The 19,468-nt window shown below is 47.1% G+C and overlaps 1 protein-coding gene across 1 annotated transcript in view; it reads left to right on the top strand.

Moving 5' to 3' along the window:
- The window catches only part of LOC133951869 (roundabout homolog 2-like), a 153,194-nt gene that overhangs the window by 85,266 nt on the left and 48,460 nt on the right, over positions 1–19,468 (top strand). The window contains 3 exon segments of the mRNA XM_062386094.1: positions 12,204–12,361; positions 12,675–12,795; positions 13,314–13,452. Of these exon segments, the coding sequence (XP_062242078.1) occupies positions 12,204–12,361; positions 12,675–12,795; positions 13,314–13,452 (418 nt within the window).

Below are 19,468 nucleotides of genomic sequence, written 5' to 3'. Positions count from 1 at the left end.
GTGTGTTTGAAGTCGCACACAGCAGCATGTGGTTCCCGTTGTGTAGTGAGGGAAGGCTTTCTACCTATAGCGCAAAAACACACAGTAATTTTACACTCATTTATTTTGATTAAGTCTCCTATGGAGAAATCATTAAAGCCCCCCCCCCCCCACACACACACACACACACCCAGCATCTAAATGTAAATACAGGGATCTCTGTCTGTCTTCGATTTTTTTCTCGACAGCCACTCATCCTGTCAACTTCAAACTTGACAGGTCTCTTCCTTGAAGACCCAAGGCTGAGCGGTGTCAACTGTGATGTCCTCGGGATGAACAGTCCTCCACAAAAAATAAAGATAGAAACAGTAAAGGACACATTTGAGGCACAATCACAAAAAGACGGCTGCACCTGCTCAGAGCATCGACTCTTTAGAACACAAGGTGCAGTTACGCAACCAGTTCACTGCATCATGTAAATCGTGGGGATGTTTACACAGAGACCCGGGCTTTTACAGATTGATAATGCAGCGCTTCGTTTAAAACGCACTGGCAGCAAGACGGCACCGCTTTGTTTACTGTTAATGTCCACCCAACAGGATTTATCAGGTGGAATTACTCATTAATTCACAGCTGCTGCTTTACTAGCATGTTCTAGTGCTCACATGGTGTCGTACTGAACTGAAGCTGGAATGTGGTGTCTTACTTGGAAGTCACTTTGCATAAAAACGACTTCCAAATTAGTAAAAGTTCGGTATATGCTGCGTATTTCTTTCCCTTTAAAGACTGTACAGCGTCTGATGTTTTCTTTGCTGATGTGAATGTTTCCCAGTGATTTAACAAATCCACTTAAACCAATAAAAATACGGATTCTCTCCAATGACAAGGATTAAATCTATCCACACTCGTTTGCCGCTCGTATGAGAAATCATCTTTATTAATAACTTAACCCAACATTGACAGAAAAAAGTATTGAACTTATATCAAGATACATTTCCCGCACCTTCATAATACTCATTAATTCTCTACATGTCCCTGCTTGGCTTGTGTGTGTCCAGGAGGGGGCAGACCACCAGGCCGTTATCTGTATGTGTAGCACTAACTGAGAGCGCTGATAAAACCACGTGCACTAATTGGGTTTTACAGCAACCACAGTCTCACAATGCTCCTTCATTACCCAGGGGACAGTGCGTCTGGTTGTTTCTGTGTTCAGACATATGGGGGGGGGGTTTACAGCATCGGTGTGTGTGCGTGAGGTATAGTGTTTGTGTGTGTGTGTGTGTGCCTGCATCATAGATATGTGTGTCAACTACCCCCACTGATCTAAGAGTGCAGTGTCTGTGGGCAATCAGGGATTCCGGCAGAGGAAAGAAGCAGCTCAAGTGGTGTCTGCCACGCTAAATGTCCACCCCAACTACAGACACCCCCCCCCCCCCCCCCCCCCCAATGGCTCCCCAGCGTCCTGCTTTCTGGGGTTAGTCCTGACGATTTCAAATGTCATTGTATCAAAGTGACCTTCAAGGACCTGGAATTAATCAAAGGAAGGAATGTGCCTTCTCTCTTAAATGGCAAGAAGAGTCACCTCTGCTCCGAGCCTGAGATGGAATCATTTTCTGAATTAAACTGATTTTAGGATGGTTCAAGGTCTACCTTTACTCCACAGAAGAGAAATCCACTCTTGTGGGTTTTGTCATAACCTTTAAGAGAAGTAGTCACAGTAGTTCAGAATAGACAAAATGTAATAATTTTATATACATACAAAGTAGTTTCCTAAGGATTTAACTATTTATTGAAGTACTAATTATTAGTAGGACAGTAACAGCTCAATTTAAATTCAACAAGATGTTATAATTGGGAACTAAATTATCAATATAGATCCAGTTGCAAAGTCGACCAAAGATAAAATTCTAAATTGCCTACATCTTTGTAATCAATTTGAATTTATAATGTAAATCCAAACCAATTAAACACTTAAAACCAGTATTTCATGTCTAAAATGATATACTTCCACTTGAATAGTGTTAGAAAACTGTGTTGCTTATTATCAGCAGGAGTTTGTGGATGTCATCAACGCCTCTAATGATCTTCTGTGCGGATAAAACACACAAGAGAACCACGACGTGTATCTCCTCACTCTCACCAGACGCCTGCACAGAGCTTCAGTATCAAACGCTCACACACAAGCCTAATGGACAGCAGTCATGTGGCAGACCTCAGCCGAAACCCACTCCACCCCCCTCCCACCTACTATCTATAGCGGTTCGGGCTCAGTAGTTATAGCTCATTGAATTATTAGCTAATTGCCAGGTGAAAGCAGTATTGATCGTGTGTTGCACAGCAGCGGCGGCGGCGATAGGGAATATATAGCTGATCCCAAACTGGATTTTGCTACAGGGTGATATGAAAGCAGGGGGACTGTAAAGATAACGGACGCCGCATGGGTGGGAGTGGATATGCTCTCTCACACACACACACACACACACACACAAACGTGCATACTGTGTGTATTTGTTGTTGTGTCTTTGCTGCAGATTCTGTGCCCTGGAGAGCTGTGGGATCACTGTGCTGTGCTGCTGTTTAGCCACTGTCTTGTCCTTGCTATGTAGGTCATCGGTGCCCTCCAACGATATCCTACCCCATCTGCAGTGCAGTCGATACTGTTGACAGAACTTCAAATAGCTTCGGATTAGAAGTTGCCTCATTAACTTTGTTCCTTTGCCTAAATGATTAACCTCACATCTCTCCGGCCCGCAGAGATGCGCCGGACAAGTTTCGAGGCACGAACGTGTTACGGAAGCGGGGGCTGATTAATCTGCCTTATTTTGAATTTAGAAATGTGAAAGTGGGAGGATTTGATCAAGAGGAAACGGAGAGGTTAAAAAAAAAAGACAGGGGCGGGGGGGGGGGGGGGGGAGGCAGGGGAGGCGGCTGGCTGAGGGAGAACAGGAATGGTTTAGACACTGATCCTGAACATGGCAGCCAGTGGTGTGTTTCCGATTGTTTTTACCATTTGCATGATAATGTGAGCATGGGTTGACTCTCACACACACACACACACACACACACACACATAGACACACACAAATAGGTGGTTCCATGCCGGCCAGATTACCTTAGTGAGTATCCTGGGTTTTACTCCCCCCCCATTAGTACACGGGTTACATAAGCCTCATGTACAGGTATACCCAGCCGCACTGAGGCAGTAAGCTGATTACAGATGGAACTAACACAATTACTCCTCTGTAATGCAATTAACACGAATTGGATTGTGGAATAAGCAACCGGACTGTCTCTGGGCCTCGGTGAAGATGCAGAGCTCTTTCACGGAGTGACGCCAGTGAAGCCGCGGCTCCAATAAATCACAGAGAAGCTCCGTGAAGCTCACGTCAAAGCGCTTCAGCTCACACCCTGAAGTCCTGTGTAGCCTGTGTAAACACACAAACACGTGAAACAGGTATACAGGAAAACTCAGGTCGAGTTCTTTGCAGGATTGTTGTCTTAAAAGATTTGTCGTGCACCACACATCAATGCACAATAGAGCGATCAGTTTGTTGTTAGCGCTGCTGTTTGTGCGTTTCTCTGCCGTATGCTTTTTCCAAATAAGCCGAGCGACTCTGCAGCTCAGACACTTGAAGTTGTAATGTGTTCCTGTGCGAGTGTGTGGTACTTAGGTGAGCCTAATGTAGCAATGCTTTGCTGAGCAGGCAACATCACTGCAACAATTTATTCCAAGTATTTAGATATTATGTGCAGCGTTCAATCATGCCTCAGCAGACGCACAGAAAGTATGTAACACATCTCCTGGATGATGGTTGCACTGAGGGGGGATTTTTTTGAAGCACATTCTGACTAAATGGTGAATTACTTGTTCTGGCCGAGCCATGAACAGCTCACAGATACACACCCTCGGATGTGGAGATGGAGGAAAGAAAAAAGAAATCCCTCTCCACGGGCGAGGCTGTTGGAAAGGTCATCCCTGCATCCCCTTTAATTTTTGCTCTTCCTCAAGAGTTAAGATCTATAAAGTGATCAATAAATCTCTTTAAACGTCCGAGCGTCTCGGCTGCACGTGATTTAACACCTGCCCTGTCTGATTTTTATTTTATTTCTATCTGTTTGCCACACTGACAGACCTCAACCTTCCTCTGCTCACAAATCTAACTGTATCCCCCCCCTGCACATCCACATAGAAAATGGCCAGACCTTAACATTTGATGGATGTCAGAACTGGTTCAAAGTCCTTCACAAGGTTCTGATCCAGAGCCACCGGATGAGTCCCGGTATGGAAAAACCTGTCACCTGTGATCTACTGGGGGGGAACAAAGTGTCCTTAGGTGTGGGGTTGTCCCTTTCAGGCGGTATTGATTGAAGGAAAGATGATCTGAGGAGGCCATTAGGAGTATTGTGGGGGGGGGGGGGGGGGGGTGCAGGCAAGGACAGACAGTGAAGAACACCTCTCTAATCATTATGCTGTGTACGACATTGCAGACATCACCAGCCCTCACACGCAGATCTACACACGCACTCTCACTCGCCCAGCAGCCAGACAGGAAAGCAGGATTAGTTCTGAGTTCACGGCGGCCGTCCGTGAGATTACTGGTTTTGCTCCCATTTGCTGCCGCCATGTTGTTAGGCTGCCTCCGCATCTGCACCAATACGCACATGGCTGCACACCACTGATGGGTGGGGCACTGTCACAATGAGCACAAGGAGACACGGCTATGGCACACACACACACACACATAAACACACAAACACACAAACACACACACACATTGCATTTTTATGATGTCCCCCAGTATCTTTGTGGTCCAGGCATGCAAGATTGGTGTCTGGGGAGGAGGCTAGCTGAATACAGTAAACTGGGGCTATCTACAGCTGTTGTGAAACACCTCCTCTCCTCCTCCTCTCCTCCTCTCCTCCTCTCCTCCTCTCCTCCTCCTGCTTGTCCTGCAGTATGCCGGGGAGCACACTCTTGCACTCGGGGCTCATCAGACCAGGCTAGATAAAAGCAGCTCAACTCCAGCCAGGAGCTTAATTAAAGCGGGCTGCCATCGCAGAGTGACACCTTTTACAAGCTCCTAACGGCTCTCTGCCCGCCGTTACTGCCAATCCAATTATACACCCAAACAATAAAACAGACACGGGAAGGAGCTGCGGCAAATAGGCTGGTGTACAGAAAAAGTGTGGGGAGGGGGGGTAAGCTATTAAAGATTATATGAAGATTTGCACATTGGACCGCAGAGCCAGGCTGCATGGGTTTCATTTTCACCAGAGATGCCTGTGTAAGTGTGCCACACCGGATAAACGACTGTGTGTCTGTGTGTCTGTGAGTGTGCGTGTGTGTGTGTGTGTGTGTGTGTGTGTGTGTGTGTGTGTGTGTGAGTGTGTGTCTGCGAGAATCCAGCCCTGTTCTCTCAGCCTGGACACAGTTCAGCAGCATCCAGGGGATTATATTTCCCTGTGGAAGGACACGGTCTCAATGTCATTAGGCCAGGGCCCCCACACACTTTGACACACACACACACATACTCACTCACACACACACATACTCATACACAGTCACACAGGTTCAAAGCACATTTCAGACCTTTTTCAGATCCAGAGAAATTTCTGTCCCAGTGGCTTCTAACTCTGTTCCCTTTTTTGATGGAGTAACTCCTCTGGTTCTTCTCTGTGCCACAGCTGGATTTGAGACTTCTGTAACCCTCTGACTCTCCTACAAGAGAGAGAACTAAACACTATGGGGTTAAACAAATGAACTCGGGTGGAAAACTACTGAGATATTATGTTGTAAGATGGCAGATTGGCATTTCATTCCGTATCATAGAACATTCAGTTTTTACTCGTGAGGGAAAAGCTCAGGGAGTGTGTTTTTAATTTTCCGTTCTAAGACCTGTGGGTTCTCCCAGACATAATAAATGTGAGGCTGAAGGCTCCATTAGAGTCCAGTCATTTGGTAACTCGCAACCAAAGAGTCTGACTTAATGAGAGACCCATGCTCCCAACGTGTTACACAGCGCTAATTCAAAGTGACGTGTCTCTGCCCGAGTCTCCCCAGACGTCGGAGGCCCAGAGACCACTAGAGTTAAAATTAACTTCTGGGCCAAGAACTGGAAACCACGTCCAACTGGTTTTAGAGAGTTTACTTCTCGATAAGAATCAATGCATCGAGTCATAACACGACGTGGAGAGAGTTTTCCTTTTTAAATGTTCCAAACTGCGTCATCCGACTCAACTCCCAACACGCCCACTCCCTCGTTCTCTGGCGTAGCTCTGTTGCACTAATTAATCATAAAGCTGCATCGCTCTCAGTTCACCGTGCTCATGTCCAGATATCACTGATGCAATAGGAGACTGATTTCTCAGAGGGAAGACATTAGCGGGAGACATTTCCCCCCGTCCGCCTGGATGCACCATCTCCTCTCCTCTCCTTCCTCTCACTTTACTTCCTCTTCCCTCTTTCCTTCGCCCGACCCAGGAAGCAGAACCACCCGCTCTATCATGACGCCTCGCTACCTCTGTCAGTGCTGTCTGTGTGCTGGAATTGGCAGGAAATCAATCCCACTCTCATCTACCCCTTCCACCGCCCCCCACCACCACCACCACCACCACCACCCCCCCTGCCTTCTTCTTCTCCTCCCCTCACGTTCTTACTCCCCCTTCCGGCTGTAAAGTGTCCGCTCTGGACGGAGCACGAGCATCAGCACAACATCGCGCCTTATCTGAGCAGGCACAAAGACCCATGGGCACATTGTTTGTCAGTATCAGCCAGCTCCAGTTTCAGGGCACTGTGTGCATCTGCCAAGCCCCGGCAACACATTCACGGCCGTAAACAAGACACCAGAATGGAAGCTGGAGTGGAGCACCAAAATCATATTTTTGGGGGGGGCAAAATGCATCTTTAATCGCAGCGCCTGTTAATTACTGAGTGCCATGAGACTGGGGAAAGATAGAAGCAGGATACGGCACATTGCTATTTATTGTGTAAATGTATTCCGTTTCAGAAACAATTAAGTGATTAGAAAGCTGTCGCTCTCTGCCGTCGTTTTTCCCCTTGTCCTTACGTGTCTTTTTTCTTTTTGCGTTTTCGGAATATTACTCTAATGAAGCCATTACTTCTTCAAGTGAATTTTAATGAGTTTTTAACTAACATTTTAATGAGCTATACATTACCATAAAGCATGGATTAGGCCAAATTGAATTGTGTGTCAGTGTGTGAATGTTAATGTATGTGTGTCTGTTGGTGTTGTTAGAGGGTGTAAAGGAAGAGGGGGTTCATTAAGAGTTAATTATATTGTTTCTCAGGGGCGGCGGCGGCGGCGGCACACATTTCTCCCGGTCGGGCAGCAGACTCGCCCACCGAGGTCCTGCTGTCATTACCGTGCTGCCCAGGGGCTTGTTAGGCCAAATTAGCAGGTTCTGTTTGAAAAATGAGCTTTGAACGAGGCTGCTGTTTAAATAAAGATGTTTGTTTTAGGCTCATCAGCTGAATCGGAGGTACAGGCACAGTATGTGGCAGCGAGTGTGATGGAATTCACTCCATTCATGTACAGTCGGCCTTGTCTATTCAGCACCTTTGTACCTCCCACCCACCTCCTCAGTTTGACCTTGATCAGGCTTCCTCTCCTCATCCCCTGTTGTGTGCTGTTGTGTCTTGCCTCTCTCTGCTTCCTCACAACAGCCCCCACGCTCCGGCTCTTTTATTCCCTCTAAGGCTCTATTAAAGATGCACATTTCATACGATATCACCACCTGTGATTTCTCTCCACTGTGGTATCACTGGCAGCCATATGATTCCCCTTTACCGCCGCTCTTTACCATATTTCCTGCATCTTATCTGCCACAGTGACAGTGTTATTTATAATCCCTTAGCTCTGGATTTTGAAGATAGGGAGAATGGCGCTGGAGATCATATCGGCCTCGGCCATGCTCTGTGGAGAATGATCTGTGTGCATGCATACAGCTTCATCTGCACAAACTCATCTGCAGTCTGTGCAGCGAGAGCGCCGACAAGCCGCTGGAGGGAAGTGGAGGGGGCAAGATGCAACACAGGGGACACCGCTACGGGGGCTGGAGAAAAGGATGAGCCGAAAAGATGGAAACAGAGAAAAGAGAGAGAGAGAATGCCGCCCTGATGGTGGTGGGAGGGAATAAGAGACAGAGAGAGAGAGGGAGAGGGAGAGATGGTGATGAGTTGAGCTAATGAAGAGAGCCTCTGCTCAGTTCTCGGAGGAGGTACAGCCATAGGCACCGCCAGGCGGCCATATTGTTGCAGCTGCTTCCCTGGTCTGACCTGCAACCCCTCAGCGGAGGAATACGGGGGGTATGTGTGAACCTGCTGCTCGCCCGCCTGCTGAGGGGGTAATTTCTGCGTCTGGGTGGGGGGGGCAAAGGTGAGCCCTGGCCGGTGGGAGGGCAAATGAGCGAGTCGGGGCTGGATGAGAGTCTTGCATCCGGACAAATGGAGCCCATCTTCTTTTCACAGCGTAGCAGCGCATGGCGTGGCATTATCCTTCTCCTGCCCTCAGCGTCAACAGTAATACAAAGCACCAATGACAGCACATAGAGTAGCTTGGGTATGTTTTGTCAAGTGACATATATATCGTCTCTCTTCTCCCAGGCTGGAATTGAAAATGGCGTTATTGTAATAGCACTCTGCCGGATGAAGCGCAAAAAGCACTCGAATGAAATGATATTATAGCTCGGAGCTACCACTCCACAGCTCTCCCTGTTTATGTGTGTGTGTGTGTGTGTTTGTGTGCATGGTTTATTTTCTAATCAGAGTGTGGGTAGAAGGTGGTGGGTCCGCCTGCTGGGTTATGGCCGTGGGCTTGGAGCTGTTGTAATCTCTCGTAGTGTTTCGTAGCCCTTGACCCGGGAGAATATCTCTGAAAGCACAGAGGGTCTGTTTCTGCAGTGAATGGGGAACGAGAAATAATAACAATCCGCAAACATACACAAAACTCCACATTTGCCACATTACAGAAAAGATACCAAAGCCCTGCAGCTCTTGTAAATGCCTCTCCGTTTGTCAGGGTTGTGTGGTGTTTTTTTCAGTGTGTGTCGAATGTCTATCAAAGTGATGTGAATGTCAAACCGGAGAGGAAGGGGAAAAAAAAAATAAGAGAATTAGATTTTAGACATCAGTCTGTGGTGTTGTGGCAGCGAGCGCAACCTTTGTGAGCCGAAGCTGGGCTCGCTCCTGTAGGTGAATGTGTTTGTCAGCACTTATCTCCGTGTGCTGGCTGGAAGCTTCAGTCAAGGCTCTCCCGACTAATCTTGCCGACAAGCGGTGTCACCCTCCGCTGAGTAATATCTCGGGCGGGAGAAGAGGGCGCACTGTACAAAACACCTCCTCTCATCCCGCCCGCGCCCCGCCACCCCGGCGCTATATGTCAGGTGTCTCTGCTGTCGTGTATCCACATCCGGCTGACTTTGTTTTGTGTGCCGATTCTATCTTAAGTTAGAACACACACACACACACACAGATACCTCCCTTATAGTTGCCCCCCCCCCCCCCTTCCCTGCCAGTGTAGGGCAATCAGTTTTTCAAAGTTACTGTGTGGGTGTCTCCTTTGTGTTTTCTCATTTTGGCAAAGACCCCCGCTCTCAACCCCTGGGCTATTTCACACAGTGCAAGTTGCAACTCGAATCCCTCCCCTGTAAGTTCAAGGTGTTGAAACAGTGCCAGATGAATGAGCCATGCTCTGCCCCCCCCCCCCCCCCCCCCACCGCCTGCTGCTCCTTCATTCAAATCAGCCCACCCCTCTGATACTTGGGGTAATAAATAAATAAATGAAAATGCAAGGCAGATTAATTATTATCTTTTTTTCAGATATGAGTTTCTTTTTTAGCCCGCAGCCGGATTGGCAGATGTAGCACTTGCCAAGAGAGAGGTGCAAATGTGTAAAAATATATAAATATTAACAAGCGAGTAAGCAAAGGGCGGGCAGAGTTTGGGGCCTGCTGGAACTCCGCGGGAGGGGAGATGTTTTCCGTGGAAGTAGACTTGCGTGTTTCATGGGGATACAAAGGCAATTACCTTACGTCTGTCGGCTGATTCGGGGCCTGAACGCCTACAGGGCCTCGGAGTTGGAGCCAGAGTTTATCCTCACACAGCACATGCACAGACCCACTTAACGATTCGCTCATATCGAATGGGCCTCACACGGACTAACAGAGGCAACTGGCATGTTGTAACTCTGATATTAAAGCCCTCTCTTGCTGTTAGATTGCCCGTGACGTGTTGCAGTTGAGCCCGTGGAGGAGCCTGTGGAGGAAACACATGCTCATACTGTAATAGAGTACTGCAGACCTTTACTGAGGGGATCAATATTTGAGCCGAGTGTGTGCTTTAACTGTCGGATGTGACCTTGGCGCCTGTGGCCTTGTAGTTAGGATTAGATAGTGGACCAAAGTGTATTTGGATTGAGCCCACCCCTCATTTACTTAGTGGATGTACCTATTCACTGCATGTGTATCAGCGAGCCTTGAACCAACACACAGGGCATAATCCTCTGACCGGTGTTGGGTCATGTGTTTGTTTGCTTTAAAGCTGTTTGTAACCCACTGTTTATACTGTCCTCAACAATGTGTGTTGTGTTTTATTTGCCGCAGTGTGTGTGTCTACTTTATCTGTATTTATTTAGATCCCAGGGCCGGGATGCATTCACTGCCACACACACACACGTTGTAGTATCAGATTAGATTAGACAGCGTGGCACTGGCACCGTAATGATGCACCTCACCAGTGTTTCTTTTGTCACTGTTCGGTTTCAAAGGAAATTGATTCTGACAAAAATCCCACGGGTGCTATCAGCAATGAATGGAAAGGAGCAATTAAATCCAATGTGATCTTGAAAACAACAGGCAGTGTACGGTCCAAACCAGGCTATGATTTTAAGCAGCAGGACTTCTGTTTGTAATGCAAATACGCTGGAGCCCAGTGGTGGTGGCTGCTATGCCCATCATGGCCTGGGGGGGGGGATGCCTCACTAATTACCTTGGCTCTTTAGATTAGAGGGCAGCCCTGCATGAGAGAGAGGGAGAACCTGTACCTCCTTGTTTTATTCCCTCCTATCCCCCCCTGTGTAAAGGTTCCTTTTGAATTCACGTCACACGGGAGTCCCTCCCGGTGTCCCGGTGCATCCCCGGGATAATTGGGTTTAAAAGCTTCATCTATTCCTCCTCCCTGCTTCCTTTCGTCTAAATAAATAAATAAATAAGAACGCAATGGCTGCTCGGGCTTGCTGAAGACAAGTGACTGAAGAGATGTGAGGGGCCTGGACCACGGGGACCAGTTATCCTTCTAATAATCCTGGCCCTCCCTGTCATTGTCCCCATGTGCCATGAGGAATTTACATAAGAACCTGTGGTGGTGCCTTAATTTAGCCCTCCTCAAGCATCTTCAAACATCCTCCAACGAGCTGGATCCTTTCATCCATTAGAGGAACCACGTGCCCCCTCGGACACGCAGCTGCAGCCGAAGTTCCTAAAGTGCGACACCAAGGTTAAGATTTATTCTAGATCAAGTGGAGACAGCTCAGTATGAGAACACACAGCAGGCGAGCCTTTTTATTTTTTTCATTCCTCATTGTATGTTCAGTCAATTTCCGGATACACCATTATTTCAGGATTGGATTTCCTCCAGTTACTTTAGCATGTTTTTGTATATGTTCATGTTAACATCTCCGTGCTCCTGCGTGTGCTTGTGTGTGATATCAGATTGTATAATGAGCTGGTGCTGTGTGTTCCTCTGAGCACCATGCAGGGGGGAGAGGCTATCTCCATGGTGCAGGGCTTTCACCTGAGGGTGATTACATGCAGGGCCACAGTTGTTCATCAGACCACCCACTGTTTGTGCACGTGTGTGTGGGAGCACGTATCTGGTTGTGCGTAAGCGGGAGCATGTGTACATGCCAGTGTGGCACCATGTGGCCTCTTACATGTGAATGACACCAGGCTTCAGGGCATTCTGTGTCTGTTTGTTCTTCCTCCTCCACAGGGACTTCCATTAGCTCCAATTAGTTTCTGTTTGTGCTTGCCTAGTCAGATGAAGCTGCACATCCATTTTGAAAAAGCCACGTTGAATCCGTCCACGCTGTGTTGTGCACACAATTTAAGACGTGTGAAAACATTAGAGAAATTGTGAATATTTAGACGGAAACAACATAACTGCACTCGTCCTGAACCCTTTCCTCCTTCCCCCCCCCCCTCCTCAGTGCTGCGAGATGACTTCAGACAAAACCCTACAGACGCGGTGGTGGCAGCAGGAGAGCCGGCGATCCTGGAGTGTGTTCCTCCCAGAGGCCACCCGGAACCCACCATCTACTGGAAGAAGGACAAAGTGCGAATTGAGGACAAGGATGACAGGATCACAGTGAGTGGCGTCTGTTCTGATAACCGCTGAGTAGGAAGGACTTTTTCGGGTCGATGTCTACTATTTACTTTATGTTTTCTAGTTCCTGGGCTCGTATAAAAAAGCCCTTGCTCCTGGAATTTGACAGTGTTTTCATGTGTTGGAAGCCTGCGAGGGATCCTTCCTTTGTTGCTGCCCAGCTAATGGTCTGACAGGGGAAGAAATTCTCCTCAAGGACGAGACAAAGAGGAGAAAACTGGAAAAACCGCAGGGAATAAATCAAAATGCACGATCTGAGTATTAAAGTGATTTTTCCTTTTTTTTTTGCCTTTAGATCCGGGGAGGGAAACTAATGATCTCCAACACGAGAAAGAGTGACGCCGGCATGTACATCTGTGTGGGCACCAACATGGTCGGAGAGAGGGACAGCGAGACGGCACAAGTCACCGTGTTTGGTGAGCCTCACTTTGTTTCTCCTCAGCGATCAGGACGAGCCGCTTCCATGCATATTACTACATTTTCCCTGTGACGGTATAATTCTCCAAAGTGCATCAAGCTCAAAAAGTGGTAATACTTTCAAGGCATGTGTTTTTACAGTGGAATTTTAATCCCTGACGACCGTTCTTTTCTGAAAAACCCATGTGCTGTACATCATATTTAATGCTTGGCCATTAAGCTGTCAAGAAGTTGAATGAAATTTACGGTGAGTTAAAAAAAAATCCACAGCTCCTACAGTGTCAAAGGAGCCAGTAATGGCTGCCGTCGTGCCATTGCTATATTTCTTCCACCACATAATGACCGCCGGGTAACAAAAATTACAAATGATCGCAGGATGTTAACGAACAGAACACCACTCATTAGAAATTTATTATTGGAGATTTATGAAAGATTCTGCCGGAGGAGACGGCTGCGAGAGAATAACACGCCTACAGTTCGCTCACTGGAAATGAAACGCTGGACTTTCTTCCCGCAGAGCGACCGACCTTCATCCGGAGGCCCATCAACCAGGTGGTCCTGGAGGAGGAGACCGTGGAGTTCCGCTGCCAGGTACAAGGAGATCCCCAACCCAACGTGCGCTGGAGGAAAGACGATAGCGATGTTCCTCGTGGGCGGTAAGCATTCAAATAGGCTCGATTTCAGGAGAGAACATTTCTTAAGACAGCGATACGATTATTTCCCTTATTGAGCAGCCGGTGTGCGTATTCGTCTGTGCATGCCAGTGTGTGTGTGTTTGTGTGTAGTTCTGATGTGACAGGCTGCACCTAATGCAAAGGAGCTGTGGAGGCATTGATGTCAGTCTGAGTGACTGTTCCACACTAATGATAACTCACAGTGCCAGCTCTCACCTGGCTTGGCTGCCACAGGGCAATAAATAGCCCCATTAGGCTGTACACACCGCGCACATTACACATTCTGGATAAAATGACTCCACCCGTGGGTGCTCCACAAACCGACTCGCACAGTCATGGGAGGGAGCGACGGTGAAGAGCCCGACATGACGACAAACAGATTTAGAGCTACACAATTAAAAGTGAGTGACAGGGAAGGTGGGAGGGAGGTTGCAAGAAGTGTTGAGAAAAGAGACGGATAGAATGACAGGAGATTTGAAGAGAGGGAGCAGAGAGGCTGACATGGGCTTCAAGTGTCTGCGTGCAGGTGCAGCTGCTCAGGTGAATCTCGGCACAGGCAGCATGGGAGATAATCACCCCCCCCCCCCCCCCACTTATTCATTTAACCCTTTGTCACTTGCATTCACTCACACTCGAGACGGCAGAGAAAAGCAGCCAAAGTCTCAAAGTAACAGACGCACGCCTCCACCATCGCCAGCTCTAGACTGCCTGTCTTCCAGGAAGCAGCCACTGATGATAGGGTGATCCTGTTGTTGTTTGGCTGCCCGGTGTGTCAGCCCGTTGCTCCACCGTGACTCACCGGACTCACAGTCAACAGCGGTGTCATTTTCCCGGAGTGGACTTCAAAGAGACCAGCGCTGTGTGTGCCCGGCCAGCAGGCCAGTCACACACACACACACTCGCTTGGATCACCTCATAAAGCGTACACTCAGAGGACCTGACATCTCTCCAGGCAATAGCTGCAGAGCCGAGCGTGGGCGGGTTGTTTGTGTCTGATAAGGAATCGGATCGCCGGGCAGTGGGACGTGAGCGCCGTGCCAAAGCAAACACATCAAAGTATTTCACTCGTGTCTCTGATAGGGAGTTGGCTCTGGAAGTGACTTCATTTTGTTCACTAATTAACAGACTTATGTAGGATGAGTGTTATGTGCCTGTATCAGCCCCCCCTTTGAAGTTTGGCCTTATTTGGAAACGGGTAAATAACTGAATACCTGAAAGAAGAAAGACTGCCGAAATGAATAAACAATAAATATTGCAGCGTTTGTAATTACATTGGAATAACTTTTGTTTCCTTTGCAATCATTAATTCTCCAGTTTTTGCTTTGATGCACAGAAGCAAGCACGGAGACTGTGATATTCTAATTTTGACATTTTCCTGCCGCCCTTTTTAGTGGCGTGCCAAAACGAGGACTCTTCATATTGTTAAGTGACGATGTGTTCCTGCTTCCTCCGCTTTCTGATCCTCTCTTAGCAAACATCAAACATGGCTTCCGCTCTGACTGACAGAGGAGCTGTTTAAAATGCCACGCAAGACTGGTTTCCAGTATGATAACTGGCAAGCGCCCCGGAGAGGGAGCAATGAAAAAACAGCTACTGTAGCGCAGCCATCGTGTCATTTCCACCGCGGCCTTCTGTTGCTGTATCTCTAGCGGTCGTCTCTAAAGACGACTAAAGATCAAGCACTCCTATATACTGTGGGGGGGGGGGGGGTTCTTTGCTTTGATTGTTCTTAAAGCGAAAAGGTCACACTGTCCTTATTATTATGATAAGCTATAGATCGAGAGATACTTAGAGAGGCCAAGTCTTCTTTAACATCAAATACTTTCAACTTGTCTCGGCTGGTCCCTTTACATGCGTTGTGCACGCCTGTGTCTTTCTGTGTGTGTGTGTCTGTGTCTGTGTGTCCTTGTGGGTCTGTGTGTTTGAGAGTGACACTTTTATACTAGGATGAAGGCAAATGGAGCCTCAGCTGAGTAAACAGGTCTTTAATATGCTCAGTGGCTCCAGTAGCCTCCCAGGCAAACACACACACACACACACACACACACACACACACACACACACACACACACACACTGGCACACAGATATAATGTAGGCAGGATGGCACTGGCTCCAGTCTCTGTGGGATAGAACGGGAGATAGAGACAACACCACACTGGTTTCAATTAGGGGACAGAGACAACAGTGCTGCTCTCTTTTTGCCCCACTCTTTGTGTTTCAGCATGTTTGTAAAACTCTAATCACCACACAACCGTATCTATTCTAGGACACTCATCAACAGGCTTTGATACGGTGGCATCATAAAACAGGTTAATTCCATATCCAAATCCCTATAGATATCCCAGTGAGACCAATAAAACCAGCGTACAAGTATCTGCATTGAAGCCATTAATCAAAATTCCAAAATGCAGGTGGATTATTCAGGATTGGGAATCAGGAGTTGTTGAAACAGACTCAAAAAATATATTTAGGTTTAGTTATTTAAAAGAGTTTTTAAGCACAGTCATACAAAGTTACGCCTCAGTACTTAACCTTAAATCTTATTTGAGGTTTTTATATTTGTCGACAAATTTCACAGTAAAATTCATCAAACCCAGTTCGGACAGGATTAATATTCCATGGGGAGGGAGTAAGAGTAAAAGTCATTCCACCCAAAGCCAAAATGAAGGACCAAGGAGACAAAGATATTTATTTTTGCCCTTTACATGTAAGAAGAGGACCCAGGTGTTGGAGGCAATAGTTACACACACCTTTAATTAGTTATAGGAAGGCAGAATGGCTGAGACAGAATAATTACCTGTAGCTGGAATTAGATCAGCCCATTTTATGAGCTGCTAGGTTCTGGCTCTTTTAATGGCTTTTTCTTTTTTCTCTCTTTTTTTTTTTTTTTAATATTCATCATGTTGGCTCCCAAATAGAAAGTGCATGTTGCCAACAGGTCGCAAAAAACCTTTTTCAATTTCTCACACTGTCACGCACAACACTCTGTGAGTTCTGTGCGACAATGTGCTGAAAGAAACCAAATACGAGGTCTCTTATTAGAAAGGACCGAAATTGTAAGAGCACCAATAAGTGTGCTGAACAATGGTTGGAAATTGGGGCTTTTATTTTCACCAGAGTAAGAGGAGGAAAATCAAATATATCCTGCTCTGGGCGGGATTAAAATCACTGACCAGCACATGTAAAATAAAAAATCACCCAACCTCCCCTAGAGAAATAAGTCCAGCACGAAAGGGATTCACTCTTTTTTGTTTACTTATGTGCGATTAGATTCAGAGGGTGGAGTTGTGTGTCGTCCCCGGGGAAAAACTTGGTGTGTGTCTCCGAGCAACTGAACAGTAGCAAATACTGTGAAGACTGATAGACAGGTTATTCTGAATCCATGATGCTTTTCACTAATTCAGCAAAAAAGTACAACCTCCATATGTGTTTACTCAATTCTTACCAATTGTTTAATTTAATTTGTGAACGTTTCATCATTTGGATTAATATCAGTGTCAGAAAATAATATCCGCCTGTCGAGCATCTCTGCCGGATCTTGTTGAAAACACTGAGTAGCTGCTCCCACAGCCAGGAGAGCAATTCATCCGAGAGCTCTGACTCCAAATGGAAAATATCCTCTGGTAGTGTCTGAATCCCAGTGAGAAAAAGACTAAAGGCAGCAGTGTGTGTGTTGTCTCCCAGTGCCCACCAGCTCAGTATGTGGCCCGGGTCTGTCCCGCCTTTGGTTTCCCTCTCCTGCCTCATTTGCACTGGACCCTTGTGCCCTCTCCTGAGTCGTATCAGAGGCCCTTTGGTCTTGCAGTCTATCTGTATTCTACCCCCCCGTCTCTGTTGACCTCCACAGCACAGCCCCTGCAACATTCAGCAGAAAAGCTTCCGTTCCGACTCAATCCCTTTGTGGTGTGCATGCGTGTGTGTGTGTGTGTGTGTGTGTGTGTGTGTCTGTGCGTGTGCGTGTGTGCCCGTGTGGGTCATTCTATTTGAGAGAGCTGTTAGAGCTAGTGTGACAGGAGCGCTTTTGTTATGCTGACCGTCCGGTTTCAGTGATTTCTCACCTCTGCAACTCAGCAGAATAGAAGACAGCAGACTCTGCTTCCTGTCTCCATTACTTCTCTTGATATACAAGTGGATACATCTGGTATTTATGAGGGCGTTTGTATACGGGGGGGTGGAAGGGGGGGTGTCGGTAAGAGAAACGGCAGCAGGGTGATTGGAAGTGTAATTTATCCTTTCGGTTTATTGACAGTGATTGTGTCAATAGCAGTATAGCACCTCATCGTGTGTTGTAAGGACTGTAGAAAACAATGATTTAGCATTAATTAGGAAAACGTGCTGTCACTCATTCATTATGTGTCGGTGCTTTTCATTGCTTTTCAATCCTGTTTCTTGCCTCATGGCATCGGACATTGCAAAAATATCGGCAGGGTTCACAAGTGATTTGTAAACGTCGGTTTCTATCCACACATGAGAGAGATTGGTCTTGATAAATGTGGCAGCGGAAGACAAACGTCATTTGAATATCTCGCTTCTTGATTTAGAGACTCTGGCCCTAGATCGATGCCATGGATATGAGCAACTGATGCAAGGGAAAAACTTCTCTATTATAGCTAATATGTCAATTTTTTACATTGAAGTTAAGAAAAAGACACTAGGACGTATAATATTGTTCCATATGAACCATATTTGTAGGTGAATGCTCCAGGCTTAATAAGTATAGTCTAATATCAGTTCTCTGACACTGATGCAAAAACACACAAGCTGACGTGAGATGTATCCGTAGCTCCTGCTCACATCCACATTGATAAATGGCCGAGCTTTAACTCTAAATAGCCATAGGCCCAGTTTTTGGTCATTCATTAGTTTGCAACTGAGGGCGATTTCCAGGCATCGGTCAGTGAGCTGTACTTTCCTTTTTTCCTGAAATATCTGTCGCACACAACCTTCCCATCTGCTCCAAACCACTTTGGCAAAGTAGAGACTGCACTGCTGCAACTGCTGCTGTGGTTATGGAAAGAAGGAACTCTTTAAAAGACAAACTTAGGATCTATCTGCTCTCCACAACCCCCTCACCTGGCCACAGGGTGGAAATCTTGCCAAACGGATCTTTGATTAATGTGGGATAAGGTGACGGACATCACTCGGCCAGTTGAGGAAGCTCTGACCCTGCTAGGCCATTAGAGGTGCCAAGACGGAGGGGGGCTCTGGCTCACGGCCTCGCGGAGGGAAGATGAGAAGCAATAGCTGTTAATTGATTCCCTCTTAAGGGTGACAGGGCTTGGCGAGGTGGACTCCAGCCCCTTTGATCAGGATGAGGTAAAGTAGCAGTCAGATGGTGTAAGACTGGATCACACTGTCAGAAATAAATGGAGCAGAGAGGGGACTTTGTGTCAGAGCAGTCAAGCCAGAGACCAGGCTGGATTTAGTCCTTCACTGTATCTTGAGTCTGACTCATGTGCTCGGTTTCATTCTCCCTGCCGCTGGCCCGACTCACACGTACACAGAGGAGAGGCCCGATAAGATCCTCACAGATTGAGTCATTTTGTGGATGAGTCTAACCATTCACAACCCGAGAGATAAGAGTCTCTTAATGTGAGTGGATTGCACAAGTCTGAAGGTTTAACAATGGTCGACTGTGTCCCTGACAGGCAGTTCAAAGGCAGGACCTTCAAGATGATCTGCGGGAGTTTTGAAATCTAATGCTTTTAAAGTGCGTCCAATAAAGTTTTCATCTCCGCTGGCGCCTTCTGCGTGCAGCAAACCCATCGAGGGCGACAACCCAGAAAAATGCTGCTTCGTCTTGGCACTTGCTCACATTCCCGTCACTCCTCATCTTCCTGCTTGGATGAATGACTCTGCACATGTGTGGATATGTGTCGGATGATTGTATACTTTCTGTGTGCGCGTGTGTCTGTGTGTGTGTGTGTGTCTGTGTGTGTACAGTGTGCCTTTTCTGTTTGAAAAGGAGGACGAATCCGGCCGGGAGGACGAATCCG

The sequence above is a fragment of the Platichthys flesus genome, chromosome 4, assembly GCF_949316205.1.
Source record: "Platichthys flesus chromosome 4, fPlaFle2.1, whole genome shotgun sequence".
NCBI lineage: Eukaryota > Metazoa > Chordata > Actinopteri > Pleuronectiformes > Pleuronectidae > Platichthys > Platichthys flesus.
This window is presented reverse-complemented; position numbering and strand designations above follow the sequence as displayed.